We start from the raw sequence: 14504 nt of genomic DNA, 5'->3' as shown, positions 1-14504 counted from the left end.
TCCTGAGATAGAGAGCTTATGATTTGTGTTCGTGGACCAGTTTGAAATACAATATGTTCTTATCTATCTTATATAGATTTAGCACTCCCATTGATCCTTTTTAAAGTCATTCAAAGCACCTATTCTTTGCCTTGCAGACATTTTAAAATATATTGTGTAGTTACTTCTTATAACAACACTTTTTTTTGTATTAATGCTCCAGGGACATTTTTACATATGCTTTGGGACAACCCTCTAACTGCTACTTTTTTTGGAAATTTGGCATTGATTTTTTTAAATCAGATTTTAATGGGTTGAGCTACAATTCAGATCCATCTCTCTGTCTGCTAAAGAATGTCAAATCATCCTTTACTCCTAATCAATATAGGCTGTTGTTTGCAGGCTTTACAACTGCAAAAAAAGACAATTTTAAAAAGTGATACATTCAGAGTCTCACTTTGCAGTCATATTGGCTTCTGGCCGTTATTAAAATGGCAAACTTGGAATGCACAACAGCTAAGATGAACAGAGGGTGCCAAAAGAAAATAAGAGCATGGATGGATATCATAGCTGCCCTTTATAATCTATAGAATTAAATGCTTTAACCTTTTTTTTTTTTTTTTGGTTATTTCTCTTGTTTTGGCTTGTCTGTTCATTATATTTACCACTATATTTTGTATATATTGTGTCTAAAAACACAGTAAACATTTAATCACAAAAAAGTATGAATGTGCTGTGGATAAATTTGTAGTTGATCACCTAATATATCTTAAATAAAATAAACTTAAATGCAAACTATTAAATACGGATTTTTATGAGATAATAGCCAACTAATATCTTATATTGTCATTTTCAGTTGCAATCTTCCAAAAACTTTGATGGTATTAAAACAAGATTATTAAAAGTCTCTTTTTAAAATTTTCTCTTTTAATTTCTGTTGTATGTAGCAGTATATATTTAATGATCTGTTGCACTGTAGAGTTAAAGACGAGATGAACTGCACCGGCTCTGCTCCTCGGAGCTGCCGGGGAGATGATGGTTTACTGTGTCTGCAGATTCTGGAGCTCAACTAATCATCAGGAAGACCAGCAGGGCTTCGCTCTCATTCTCTGACCTACAGTATCTATCTAACCCTTCATTGCTTCATTGTCCTGCTCTCTCCCCTTGGTCTCCTCCTCACTTCCTCAGTTTTTGTCTGAGGCTCACCTGAGCCTGTAACTGAAGATGGTTATCGTAGATTGAGATATAAAAATGAGCAGATGGACAGTTATGTCAAGAGAGGATGACTAAATGTAAAACTTTTGCTCGTCTGCCTGCATGTGTATTGATGCATGCTGCTATTCAAGTATTTCTGTTTTTTCTTGCTTCTCTTTCTGCTCAGTCATGAATACATTTTTGTTGTTTTGGAATGATGGACGGAGTCGATCATTTGGTAATAAGGCAGTTTCACCATTTGACTACAGTCTGGCCAGATACAGCCCATTTGACCTTTCCTCTGCCTCTCTAACAGATATTTATTCATCTGCTGACCCACCATACTTTGCTTTGTCTGCTCGGCCTCAGGCCCTATGATAATAATAATAGTAGTCCGTTTGACCAGAGCATGACTACAAATAGATGAAATTTCCTGCATGTGGTACCCCATTATACACAGTGTGGCATTGTTTTTGCCAAGCCGAGTGAGGGTTATTTATTTTTCTAATGGGACGTGTTTATTTTTTACTAATGGGACAGACGCTGGGCACTTAGGCTCAGCTTAGCGTGTCTCAGTGCGTCTGTCGTCGCTGTGGTGAGGTAAGGGAACAGGCTGGAGGCCTACTGTGAGCATACAGGACTTCCTGTCACATTTAGGGCAAGAGTTAGCCCGAGTGAAGCGGGTGTGGGTGTCAGTACCGGCAGTGATATCCCAATAAAAGTAGATTCTTTTATGACAGGGGGATGTTTATAAAAAAGGCATTTCTTGAGAGTGAAGAAAAATACATTGACTATGTTGTTGATAATAAAACCTGCTCTGTGAATACATGACTAGATATCATTAACATGTATGCAGGCATTCAGAGAGGACTTCTTCAGTGTTTTGGCTGAACGGCAAAAGAGACTGATTGTCTCAAAGCACGGGCACATGAAACTGAAATTCTCATCGCTAGATATCCCAACAGGGGGCAACATGTAAGGTGCTGATATGCTCCAACCAGAGTATTCTTCAGAGTGTTGCAGCGATTGGTCCGGTGTGGAGAAAAGGTCAAGGTCACTGTGACCTTATCTGTCTCATTCTTGTGAATGCGATATTTCAGGAACACCTTAAGGGATTTTTTTTAAAATGTAGCGCAAATGTCCACATGGACTGAAGGATGAACTGATTAAATTTTTAGGGGGTCAAAGGTCAAGGTTACTGTGACCTCACAAAACATGTTTTTCGCTATAGCTAGAATTCATGCACTTATTATGACAACATTTCAAAAAATTGTTTACTTGGACATAATGATAAAGTCAAGACATTTTATATTCAAAAGGTCAAAGGTCAACTTCATATACATCATAATGTTCCACAGAAACACTTTTCTGTCCATAACTAAACAATATATTTCAGGAACAGAAGGGAAGACATTTGGTCGTGTACTGAATTGATGACACTGATCTTGAAACTGTGCTGACTGTGTGCAACACTATAAATTCCCACCAGGAAAATTTGTCCTTAAGCTTAAGCCGTTATCCTTATATTTCAACAATTATTCCATCTATCCCCTTCTCTGTGATGGCCAGCTTGTCATTCCACCTTTGACTGTGGCCGTTCAAAACGGCCATAAACACTTTTACATGTAGTTTTGTTTGATGACATGCCATATGAAGTAGTTCTTTTTGAGCACACTCCAGACTTTAAGACGGCTGCGGCTTAGTAGGTAAAACCGGTTATAAATTAATCGTAGGTTTTGTGGTGGCTCTTCTTGTGTGCATGTAAAAGTGTACTTGAGCAAGACACTGAATTGAGGTGTGTTGCAAAGCACTTAGTTCTGCAGTCCAACACTGTCTGTTTGGCACTGTAACAAGCCACCTTTTAACAATAAACGACTCCACATTTCCACTTTCTAAAACCTCTCTTCTTGACGGTTGTGTCTGATCCTGTCTGTCTTTGGTCCGGTCTATGTCCGTATTCTTCTTCACCATCTTTTAATTTTTACCTCACCTTCCCTCTTCTTAGCACTCTCCCTCTTTTGTCTGCTATATTCCTTTAGCTCTGAAGAAAACAAAAGCAACTTCCTCTGTCTGTCTTTTGTCCCCCTCTGCCTGTTTCCCCTCTCCTCACAGTGTGATAATCTAAAGCCCCTGTAAGGAAAACACTGCTCATTTCCAACACACACACACAATTCCACCTTACTCCTGCTAAACACACACACACACACACACACACACACAGTCCTTCCCTCTGTGTGTCATGTTTGTTTGTGTGAGTCGGAAGGCGCAGTTCTAATTGAGGGGCGAAGCCACTTCAGATGCAGCGGGTGCCTCTTTCCCAGTGGGGGGAACACAGATCTGCCTCTGGGGAGCACAATTAACGCCTTTTTATTGTTTACTAATGAATTACACACAGAGGGAGCGGGCACGCATGTGTGAATTAAAGAGAAAAATAAAGAGTTTGTTGGGAAGCAAAAATATGCAAGGTTGTGTGTGTGTTTCTGTGTGTGTGTGTGTGTGTGTGTGTGTGTGTGTGTGTATTCTATATCATTATGTTTGCTTAGTTCTGAGTTGACTTCTGAGTATTTTTTACATCACTTGATAATTAGGTTTAATTAGCCTGTTTCAGCTTCATTTAATTCTTTAGGCAGGAAGCATGCTTCTTTTCTTCACTTATTTAGAAAAAGCAGAATCAGACTTGGCAGAAAACTTCAAGTATGTTGCACACACCTCAGGCCACGCACCAATCATTGATATTAAAACAGGTTTTTTTTTTCTTTTACAGGGTGATAGGAAATAACTAGGGATGTCCCAATAAAGTTTTTTTTCCCCAAGTCATTTCATATCGATTATCTGCCGATACTGAGTCCGGATACATTACTTCTATTTACCATGATAATACAGCTTCACAATGCACACTTCAAGTACCTTAAAGTTATTTCATTCAATCCAGTATGTGCTGTATACTTGACAGTTTGATAGTTCTGCAATGCAATACAAGAAAAAAATGTCTGCATCAAAAGTCCCTTAAGGGTTTTTTTTTTTAATTCTTTACAAAAATAACAGAGTAAACAAAGTGCAGCATTTGTTTTGTTTTTTTGTTTTTTTAATAAGGTAACCAAGTAAAAAAATATATGTCTTAAGAAATTGCTCTCAGTTCCACTGAGTGTAGCATTGTAATAAAAGCAAAGAACACTATAAATGAGTAATACAATCACAATTCCACTTATTGTGTTATAGCTTATCATTTTGTCCTCTTCATTTACGACACCTGTGTGATGGCAGACCTAAACGTAGGATCAGGCAAGGTACGTGCTCAAAATAAGCAATCTCGATCAATTAAAAAATGCATTGATGGGGCCTGATACTGATTACGCTGATCTGATCGGGACATCCTTAGAAATAACTACTTTGACATTAGCAGGTTGCTTGAAAGTTTTGACATACAAAACAGCAGCAGTTTTCTATCCTGCTTGATTCAGTGTTGTATTACCCACAGCTGGCATCAGTGTGTGCGCGTCCGTGCATGCGTGCGTGCATGTGTGTGTATTCGTTTGTGTGTGCACCGAGGATGCATGGTCTAGCACATGCCTTAAGGCTAATGTAAACAAATGCTAATGTAATTACCGAGGGGGGCGTCGTAATAAACTGTAACTAAGATGATTGCACAGCACACAATGATCAGGTTCGTTAAGCTGTGATGTGTTATTGCTTTAAATGACTGGTTGTACCGAGACTGATTCCTGTGTCATTTTAATTTTTCAGCAGGCTAAGCCCTATACCATTAACTGGGTTCAAATCTTGCCCAGGACTTTTATTTTTACGGCATGTAATCCTTGCTTTTCTTCCAAAATGCAAGAAAGAAAAAAGACTGAATTTTGCCCTAATGACTTCACAAGGGGGAAAAGAAAGTGCGTGTGCGTGTGTGCCTGCGTGCCTGCGTGCCTGTGTGCTTGCATGCGTGTGTGTGTGCATGCGTGCGTGTGCGTGTGTGTGTGTGAGTGTGTCTGTGTACGCATGTGTGTGGGTGAAGGCCTCAAGTGTTCATCCTCGTCTCCAGCATAATAGTGATTAGTAATTTCAGCTGTCAAGCAGTGCCAGTCGGTGTAAGCGTGATCCGCTATGTCACCTGCTACAGGGCATACACACGCACACACACACACATCCATGTTGCATTAAGTGTGCGTCAGTCTGTCTGCGGCGCCTTGATGTGCGTTCCATCTAGAATACAGCACCCTGACATCGCTACATTAAAGAGGGTCATTATATTTCCCCGGCTGCCACCGAAAAGTGACGTTTTTACAAAGTGACAAGTTTACAGTTTGATAAATCAGATTTTTTTGCTGTGGGTGGGGTGGGGAGCCAGGAGAAGGAGCGGCGGGAGGAAGAGCAGGGTTGTCTGTAGAGGAGGAGGAGGAGGAGGGAGGAAACGCTGCCTGTCAGCGACGCCCTGGCCCTGTCGTCTAAATGATGCTCCCAGGCAGCAGATTCAGATCCCATCCCCATTAGCATTTAATTTCTCTCTAATCCTACACACAGTCTTCACCGCTGCATGGTAACGAGGGCCGCCGAGCCATGGCAGTGCCGGAAAAAACCTCAGAGAGCAATCTGCACCGTGCTCGCCTTTTACAGCTCCGCGCCCTGCCGTAGCCATCATTCTTCCTTGACAATTAAGACCCTCAAATCTAATAGCAGTGATATTGGAATTACAGCAAGACCCTTTAGAGGGCATGTCGAAAAAAGGGCTGCGCCTCCCAATACAGCTGTCAAAGCACAAGGCCCTCCCCCATTCATGCGCGCTAAGCGTTTCTGATGCACACACAGACACACAAACACACACGCACACACACACACACACGATGGGACGGGGAATATGTTGAGTCTTTGGCTGTGATCTTTGTAAAATGTGCTCTCTGTGCCCTCTTATCCAACTCTCCAAAGACTTGTTACAGCAGCTTTTGTTTTCTCTCTTCTCCTCTCACTCTCCCTCTTTGTCTCTAAATTTCTCTTCATCTCTTCCTCATTGATTCTCCCTGGTGTGTCAGAGATGTTGTTGCTTTCTGTTTTTCACCAGCAGGGTGTTTTTTTTCCCCCCTCTTTAAAACAGATGATTAGACTAGTAGATCGGTAAAAGTTGTCCCTTGTTGCTCTGTGAGGACAGTTTAACTTTTAACAGTTGCAGTTAAAGTTATCATTGGTCAAATACAGTTCAGCCTGAGGGACGCAACAGTTTTCGAGCTAGATTACATAGATAATGTTTTGTGAAGGCTGTCCTTTCCTGTTTTGGACTGCACTTTGCAGGTCGGTATAGTGAACAAGTAGATCATCCTTAGAAAAGCCTTTGTGTTAACAAGTGCTTGTTCTATCTAATGTGCCGTTGAGCAACACAGCAGCTCAAGGCTCTATTCTGAAGTAGTCTGAGAAGAAAAAGAAACCCTTTGTTAGAGTCAATTAAAATATCACATTATTATTGTTGACTAACATCCTGATTTTGTGTCATCTGTCTGTTATTTTTTTCTGTAGACTCCAGCGGAGCAGGCTAAGGTTCGAATGCAGATGGTCCTGCAGGCTGCAGGTAAGTCGAAAATAGTTTCTCTACCCTCGATTTTTTTTTAGCTGCAGTGTGGTTCAGAGCTTTTGCCGTGTTCTGTCATTTGCCATTTGTGGTCAGTCGTCCTTTCGTGGATGCAAACTTAAAGACGGAGTGTGAGAATACTGTGTAGAGCAGCCTCACTCTGCAGTCAGCCTCATTGTGCTGAGTCACTTTATATTCTAGTTCAAGATGGGACTTTTCTCTCAGTGAACCTTGAACCTCAGTCCACCACTTTGCCTACACACAACTTCATCTGCTGCCCTTTGTAAACATGCCGCTTTGATATCACACAAGGGTTATGCAGTATAGCAAGTATGTATTTGTGGTAATCTGGGTTTTTCCTGGCTCAGAATGAAGTGGAGGTGGTACCATTCTGATCATGTGCACACACAAGCATGTGTACCAAGTCTTCAACTGGCTCAAGGAAACACTTTTGTACAAGCAGTTTGTTTCTGTAATTATTTCGTTGGAAAAAAAGAAGACAATTATTGATCAATTGTGGCCTTATCCTCTTTTTAATCATTTATTTTGATTGTTTTACTTCCTTTTTTAAATCATTTTCTTTTATCAGTATATGTGGCAGTCATGTTCTCATGTATCGTAATGAACTAATGTCATGTTTGATAAAATGGGCAAAAGTAGTTGATGAAAGAATTACTTTATTTCCCTACATTTCACAGGTGTAAACGGTGTAGTCTCAGTTCAGGACAGTCATTTAGTGACACTGGTAGAGGCCATTAGAGTAGCACTCACAAACACAGAGTCCAACTACCATGGAACAGCATTTATGATCTACAACTAGTTATATAAAACTATCATCAAATTGCAGAGAAAATTAGTTTTGTTTTCTTTTTTTGCCATAGTTACAAAGATGTTTCCAGCAGAAATATAGTGACTCACTAGGCTGAACCCCCTTTTGCCGTGGTTCAAAACAAACTCTTTTTTCCTCTTTGGCAGTTTTAGCATTACTTTTCCTGGTGAACTGTACTAAATATGATAGTGCCACCACATTAGTGTGATGCCAAAATTGCAGTTACAAATGACAGAAATTCACCAAGTGTAATGCTTTTGAGAAAATAGTGTTTTCTGTCATGACACCTGTGATAGTTTTGTCGAGAGCTGGATACAGGACCAACTTTGACAGAGGTGGTTGTCTTGTAATTCTCTATGGAGGAAAAATCCTGGTAATATATTTTGAAATCTATGGTGTTTTTATGCCAGTTATTTAGACATCTATTTACTTTGATGCATGTAGTTGACAGTAAGCTTGTCCAGTTTTGTACTGTGTGTAGACATTTGGTTCAAGTACAAGTGGCACCGGCAGAGTAACATGGCCTTTTATCCCAAAGCAGAGATCAACACTAACTCTGTCCATGAAGCAGAGAAAGCTAAAACAAAAACCTGTATTCATTGTTTCAATGACATCTTTTCTTTCAGTCTGTTTAAATAGAGATACTTTTGAGAAAATGTATACATTTTAAGATACAGTACATATTGTATATCAGGGGATAAAATAAAACATATTAAGACTTTATTTTTTATCCATATTTTGACACTCTAACACACAGTTTTTACGGCATTGAGCTGGAAATGAGCAACAGTCTCACATATACACACTGCGAACCTGGATGGAATTGGTCCTTGTTTTCCCACACACAGACTCACACCACCACAATCTCACACAAACAGACAGATGCATACACACACTCGCCTGCTCTCAGCTCTGAGTGCTTCTGGGCCCATATTCACTGCAGCTTAATTTCAAACACTCCTCCCAGTACATAAGTCATAGATGTCACCATGCACGCGGTGTATATATTCCAGTGTGTATTCGAGGGGTAGAGTTGCGAGCCAGATGTGACAGGCAGAGATTGACTGTGGAGAAAGATGTCTTCATGTTTACAGTCATGCACACACACACACACACAGGCGGGCCTACACTTCAGAACAGGGCTCTAATTTCACCACAGGAAATATATGAAAGAACCAGGCATCTATACATCATCTATAAAGCACCCAGCAGCCACACACTTACCTCACCAAGGACTTGTTCTGCCCTAAAGGCCACTGAGCAACGCTGCAATCCCCTACTGTGATTTCACTGAATTGGGATTTTGTAAAGCTTATTTTACAAACTTCATCATACCTTGAACTTACTATATATGGGACATTTCCACTAACAGGTCTGTATGGTTCAGTTCAGTTCGGTAGTTGTGGATGGTACCTTTAGTGCCTTTGGAACAGTCCCCAATTTCTCACTCCTCTGCCTGGGGTACCTGTCACACTGATCCAGCACTAAAAGGTGGAGCTATAAATGCTGCCGTCTGTTGATTGGCCAATAGAAAATCAACCCTCTGTGCTCAGGACTGAGCTGTGGCTGGTTTAACCACTTTTCATACCATGACAAGTTTTTCACACATTAATAAACTATAACTATAAAATGAAAGGATGTTCTGCAGCCTCTAGCAGCAGCTGTAGACAAAGAAAAAGTAATTTAATTCACTGGGCCAACTGCCGGCAACATTTAAGGTGGAATGTTAACTTGTAATGTTACTTAATGCATGAGTTGATGACGTGAATCTATCAGTACATCCTAAATTTCTACTTGACAACTTTGACCACTCCATTTGTTTTTATTGACTCTCTTGGATGACATACACTTTTAGTCATGAGTGGATCTTCCAGTGTTGAAAATGTGTATATTAATTGCAACCGGATTATATGAACTGCATATATTCTACTCGTCACTTGGAGAAAAAAAAGTGTTGCGATATCCCATTAAGAGAGACTCTCACTCCAGCCTGCAGCCCCGTTCTGTGGATGATAAACAGGGTACAGACTTTACTTTGTATCAGCAGTGAACACGGAAATACAGTGAGAACTGCTTGATGGAGCAGCAAGTGACAACAACCCCGCCCACATGTAGGAGTACTGTCTGCCGTGGACAGGCTGCACAGATCAAGGGCCACCTCTTCATAGGTGTTACTCCTGGTTCCAAAGGTACTATACTGAAAGCCTTTGGTGGAAACGCAGCTACGTTTGACATGCAGGACTTATTTGGTAGTGGGGGACAATTTGACTTCTGTTTCCCCTTTCTCAAATATGATCTCTGTTGTATATCAGACACCCCACACTCCCTGCCCTGCCACCTCAAGGCTAATGTTGCACTAACGGTGGTGAAGCGTCATAAAATTGAGCATGTGGCTTTGAGTGCAGAGGGCCAGACTGGTGCAGAGGCGGACCCAGAGCCAGTCCCGGGACTAGAGGAGGGGGTTTAATGCGCTGGACATGTCTCTGGTTTTCCTCTCTCTCCTGGAGGCTTCCAAAAGAACAGGTTTATGGCTCAGTCAGAGACTGTCTTCACCACAGAGCCCATTCTGGCCTGTATCAGGCCTTTGGGTGCCTGTGATCATGGCGCTCATAACGATACTACAGTAAAATACTAATTGATGACAGATTTAAACATGATAAAGCACTTCATATTTGGTACTCAGACTGATTTACTTATTTATTACAGCCATGTTTTGTGCTGCCACTGTTTTATTATTAACCATTGAGTGCCCTCACTAATTTAAATCATGTTTGTATGATTAGAAATATTAGCAGTATCTTTTTTCCTCAAGTCCTCTGACCCTGCAGCTGCTAAGCCGTCAAATCTTCTAAATTTACCTGTCTCACATCTCTTCTTATTTGCTTGCGCCCCTCTCCGTCTATCTGTCCTCTCAGCCTCCGTCTTACTGTCTTTGTTCCAGAGTTGTTAGCGGACAGAGGGAGATAGGGATGGAAAGAGGGAGGGATGGAGGGTGAGAAGGAAGCAGCAGATGTTGGGAGGTTGTGTGAATGTTAATGTCCTGACGTAGCCGTGGAGCTTAAGCCTCCTCCTCCTCCTTCCCTCCATTCCTCTCTGAGCGCCCGCCAGGCTTTCTCTCTCGGGGTCTCCTGACATCCTTAAAGCCCGTGGCTCTCCTCTCCTCTCCTCTTCTCTGCTTTCCTCCACCTCTTTCTCTCCCATCCCCTCCCTCCCTTCCTCCCTCCTTTTGTCCGTCTATGGACTCTCTCTAGTCAGTAGAGAGCAGATCATCCCATGGCTAAAGCGGCTCAGGCCTTTGTGTTTGGGGGCTCTGTGGACCTGTAATGAGCCCCCTCGGCTGGCCCGCTGGCCTGCTTAGCACTCACTGGGGGCTTTGAGAGTGCGTGCGTGCATATGTGTGTGTGTGTGTGTGTGTGTGTGTGTGTGTGGTGTGTGTGTGTGTGTGTGCGTGTGCGTGTGCGTGTGTGTGTGTGTGTGTGGGGACTGGGATGAGGAGGTGAGAGGAGGAGGGCAACACTGGCCCCCAATGAAAGAGCTGGATGGATATGTTTATGGGTCACTTCCTGCTTGGCCTACATATCAAACACACACACACACACACACACACACACACACACACACACACACACACACACAAACAAACACACACAAACACTATTTCCAAGATATACTCACTTGCTAATTTCATCAAGATGAATGCCACAATATCAGTATTTGTAGCTTTCATAATACTTTTATTTTGCTAAAAATAAATATTGTTGTGATATGCAGAAAATACACACATAAGAAATAAGATTTTAAATAAATAACAATAATATTGATCATACATTCTGAAATATTTGACTTTTAAGATGGTCGTTACTGTCAGAAAAATCACAGTTTACCCAAGATTCTTTTATTACTTACTTGTCCCAGCCTTAATTAAAGCCTTTTGCACAGGTCGAGAAAGCAAAACATATGTTGTTTGACAGTTTTTTATAGTAAAAAGGTTATGTCATCACAAAAAGCAGCAGTGCCCCTACTATGTGGCATCCTCAGTGCGTTTGATTAATTGGTATCTCCATATAAATCACAAATACACATGTGCTGCAGCAGCCTTCTACTCTCAGAACCAAAACACTCAAAAGAAAATACTTTTATTCATTCATACGTATACACACACACACAGACACACACACACACACACACACACACACACACACAGAGCAGCAACAGCAACAATACCCTTACATATGTATTATGCTCTTTTCTTTTCGCCACTTGCTAGGTTCTTGGCTCTTTTCAGAGCAGTGTCCTTTTCCACTCAAATGAGCATAAGCACTGTGTGCAGCGGCAGGCCTCTCCTTATCCACATGTCAATAGGCAGTGTTTGCAGAACACCCACTAAGGACCTGAGGGCCAAGGGTCATCAAAACCTCCGTCTTCTCCCTATTTGAACCTTTGACAGGAGCAAAACAAACAATCCTTAAGATCTCATCAGAGGCTTGAACTTGGCAGGGGCTCACTGGTCTGAATTAACTTCCTCGATTGGTTCGTCTAAATTTGACACCTGGCTGGAGTTGGTAGGGAGAAAGATTCTCACTTCTGATTTTAATAATGTTGAGCAACTCTACAACTCTGACTACTGCAATTCCCAGCAGTATCATTTGTGCTAATGTATAAAATAGAAAATAGAAAAGAAGTTCTTGAGATGCTGCACAGAATACCTACCCTCCAAACGAAGGAGGATACTGGATTAAATTAGTCTCCTTATCTGAAGGTGGATAAATATGATTCATAAATCTCCTACGCGATGTGCCTATAGCTATATAGCTGTAGCTATCCTTTTTTCAACTTCTTAAATCTCCTTTAACATTTGAAAAAGTGATGCGATTTACAACTATACAGCAAAATAAAAGCAGTTGTGGGTTTTCAAGCTTTCATGTAAAATTTAACTTAAATGCGTGCTTGTTTGTGTCAGCCTCTTAAGCAGATGTAGGCAACATTAGTGTTTTTTTTTTTTATATAATCACAATATCTCCCACTTTTAGCGGTAATTGAGATGTTTTTCTTTTAAATTGTAAACCTCTGAGACCCAGTCTAGACCCATTTTTGTCATTTTTGGGGGGGGGCAGAGGATCTTTATGCAGTGATAGCAGGTCAACTCTGTATCCCACATAGAAGTGATATACATCATATGAAAGATGGAAACCTGAGGATTATTTTGAGCATCGTGTTTCGTTTAGCAGCCCATTCAAACTCCAATATTAGGACAATAAGTTGCTGTACTAATTTTGAGGTTTAAACCATTTGTTACAAAGATTTGGTGCTAAATCTAAGTGTTTATTACCACTCATTTATTTAAAAAAAGGGCCAAAAATCTCTCCATAACACTATATTAAAACACCTGCCTGTCGAACACCATTGGAATGCTGTGATTTTGTATCAAAAACTTTCTGTAAGAACTGCATTTTTCAGGGATTGGATGGCAATTAGTTCGGTTCTAGAAATGGCCAAGATACCCCCTTATTGTCAAAACACATATAAAAACTCCTTCAACCCTTCAACTTTAGGTGGAATTATATGGAAAATGGTGGTATCTTAGTGTAGTTAATATCAATAATTCTTTATTGGGAAACCATGCTGCCTCCATATAAGTTTGTATTACAGATAATGCATTAAAACTGTTTAAAAAGTCCACCAAAAATGATGTAAAACACGCAGTAAGCCAATGCTTAAGTTTAAAAGAAACTTCAAATTCAACATAGACATTTGTAAATGTTGCTTTCAATCTCTATTAACATTTTTTTCAAGCATTTTTATGTACGTTGAGAGGAAAAAGTGCGGAACATTTGTCAGAATTACATGCATTTGCACAGTATCATCAACACCTGGTCTTATGGTGCATGCTGGTTAATTGGCATGTCTGTAGGAGTGTGTCCTTCTTGTTTGTGTCTGTAAGTTTTTCTGTCTGTTTATATCTGCTCTGTAATCCAGTGACAGACATAAAGAGGATGACGTGGGGGACCAGCCAAGCTTAGCAGCATCATGCGATAGGACTAATTCTTCCACAGTAAACAGGGTATTAGGCTTCTCTGTCGCAGCAGGGGTCCTGAAGAAACACAAAACACACACACACACACACCCTTTCTCTTGAGCTCCTCGTTCCTTTTCTCCATCTTCCTTGTGCTTCCAGAACCCGCTGTCCCTCCCACCGCCCCAGCCCACCCCCTCAGGCCCTGACAGATGTGTGCTGAACAGACCACATACATGGAGGGTGTCACCTTACCCCCTCTGGAACTAAAGGGCTAATGCGCCACATTTAGGAGGCTGCCGCCCTTTGTTCTGCCAGGATAAGAGGTGACGGGGATGGGGAGACTGAGACAAGACCCAGCTCCTTACATGGTCTCCTTCTTTATTTCCCTGGCCTTTCTGCATATTTTTTTCTCCATAAGCTTGTTTTCATCCTTTTTCATTCCTCCAATTTTCTGTCCGCCACTTTTGTACTTTTGCCGTCATCTCAAGATTTAGCCGCGATCGCTGGTATGCAGCACAGGATTTGTTAGGCAGTGAATAACAGTTATCACACATTATCCATCTTCATCATATCGGCGTCACTCTGGGCGTAGCTCCACTTTTTGTGTGACATGACGAAGGTGATTGTCACAAACGCCAGTCAGCGGCGACCTTTATCTTAACGGGGATTTCTCTGTCAAAACACATGGGAATTTCCCAGTAATAACTCCTAACCACATGTTCTCCTTGCTAAAGGTGTTATTGTAACAACAACGGCAGCACACCTCTTGACTTTGAACAGTTTGAACTGAAAAGGCAGCTTCTGCTGTAATGAAAATTGTATATTTTTGAGCCAAAAGATGGTAAACAACCTGATGACAGCTTTTTTTTTTAATTATTATTTTTGCTGTGAGGGTCATGTGTTGTTTTTTAATGTACTGCTTTGTCTCGCAA

The 14504-nt window shown here is 41.1% G+C and overlaps 1 protein-coding gene across 1 annotated transcript in view; it reads left to right on the top strand.

Moving 5' to 3' along the window:
- Positions 1 to 14504, top strand: part of rsrc1 (arginine/serine-rich coiled-coil 1) — a 138478-nt gene that overhangs the window by 59627 nt on the left and 64347 nt on the right. The window contains exon 6 of the mRNA XM_042487148.1: positions 6676 to 6727. Coding sequence (XP_042343082.1) covers positions 6676 to 6727 — 52 coding nt within the window. The remainder of the gene's footprint in view (positions 1 to 6675; positions 6728 to 14504) is intronic.

The sequence above is a fragment of the Plectropomus leopardus genome, chromosome 5 (genome assembly GCF_008729295.1).
Source record: "Plectropomus leopardus isolate mb chromosome 5, YSFRI_Pleo_2.0, whole genome shotgun sequence".
In the NCBI taxonomy this organism is placed as follows: domain Eukaryota; kingdom Metazoa; phylum Chordata; class Actinopteri; order Perciformes; family Serranidae; genus Plectropomus; species Plectropomus leopardus.
This window is presented reverse-complemented; position numbering and strand designations above follow the sequence as displayed.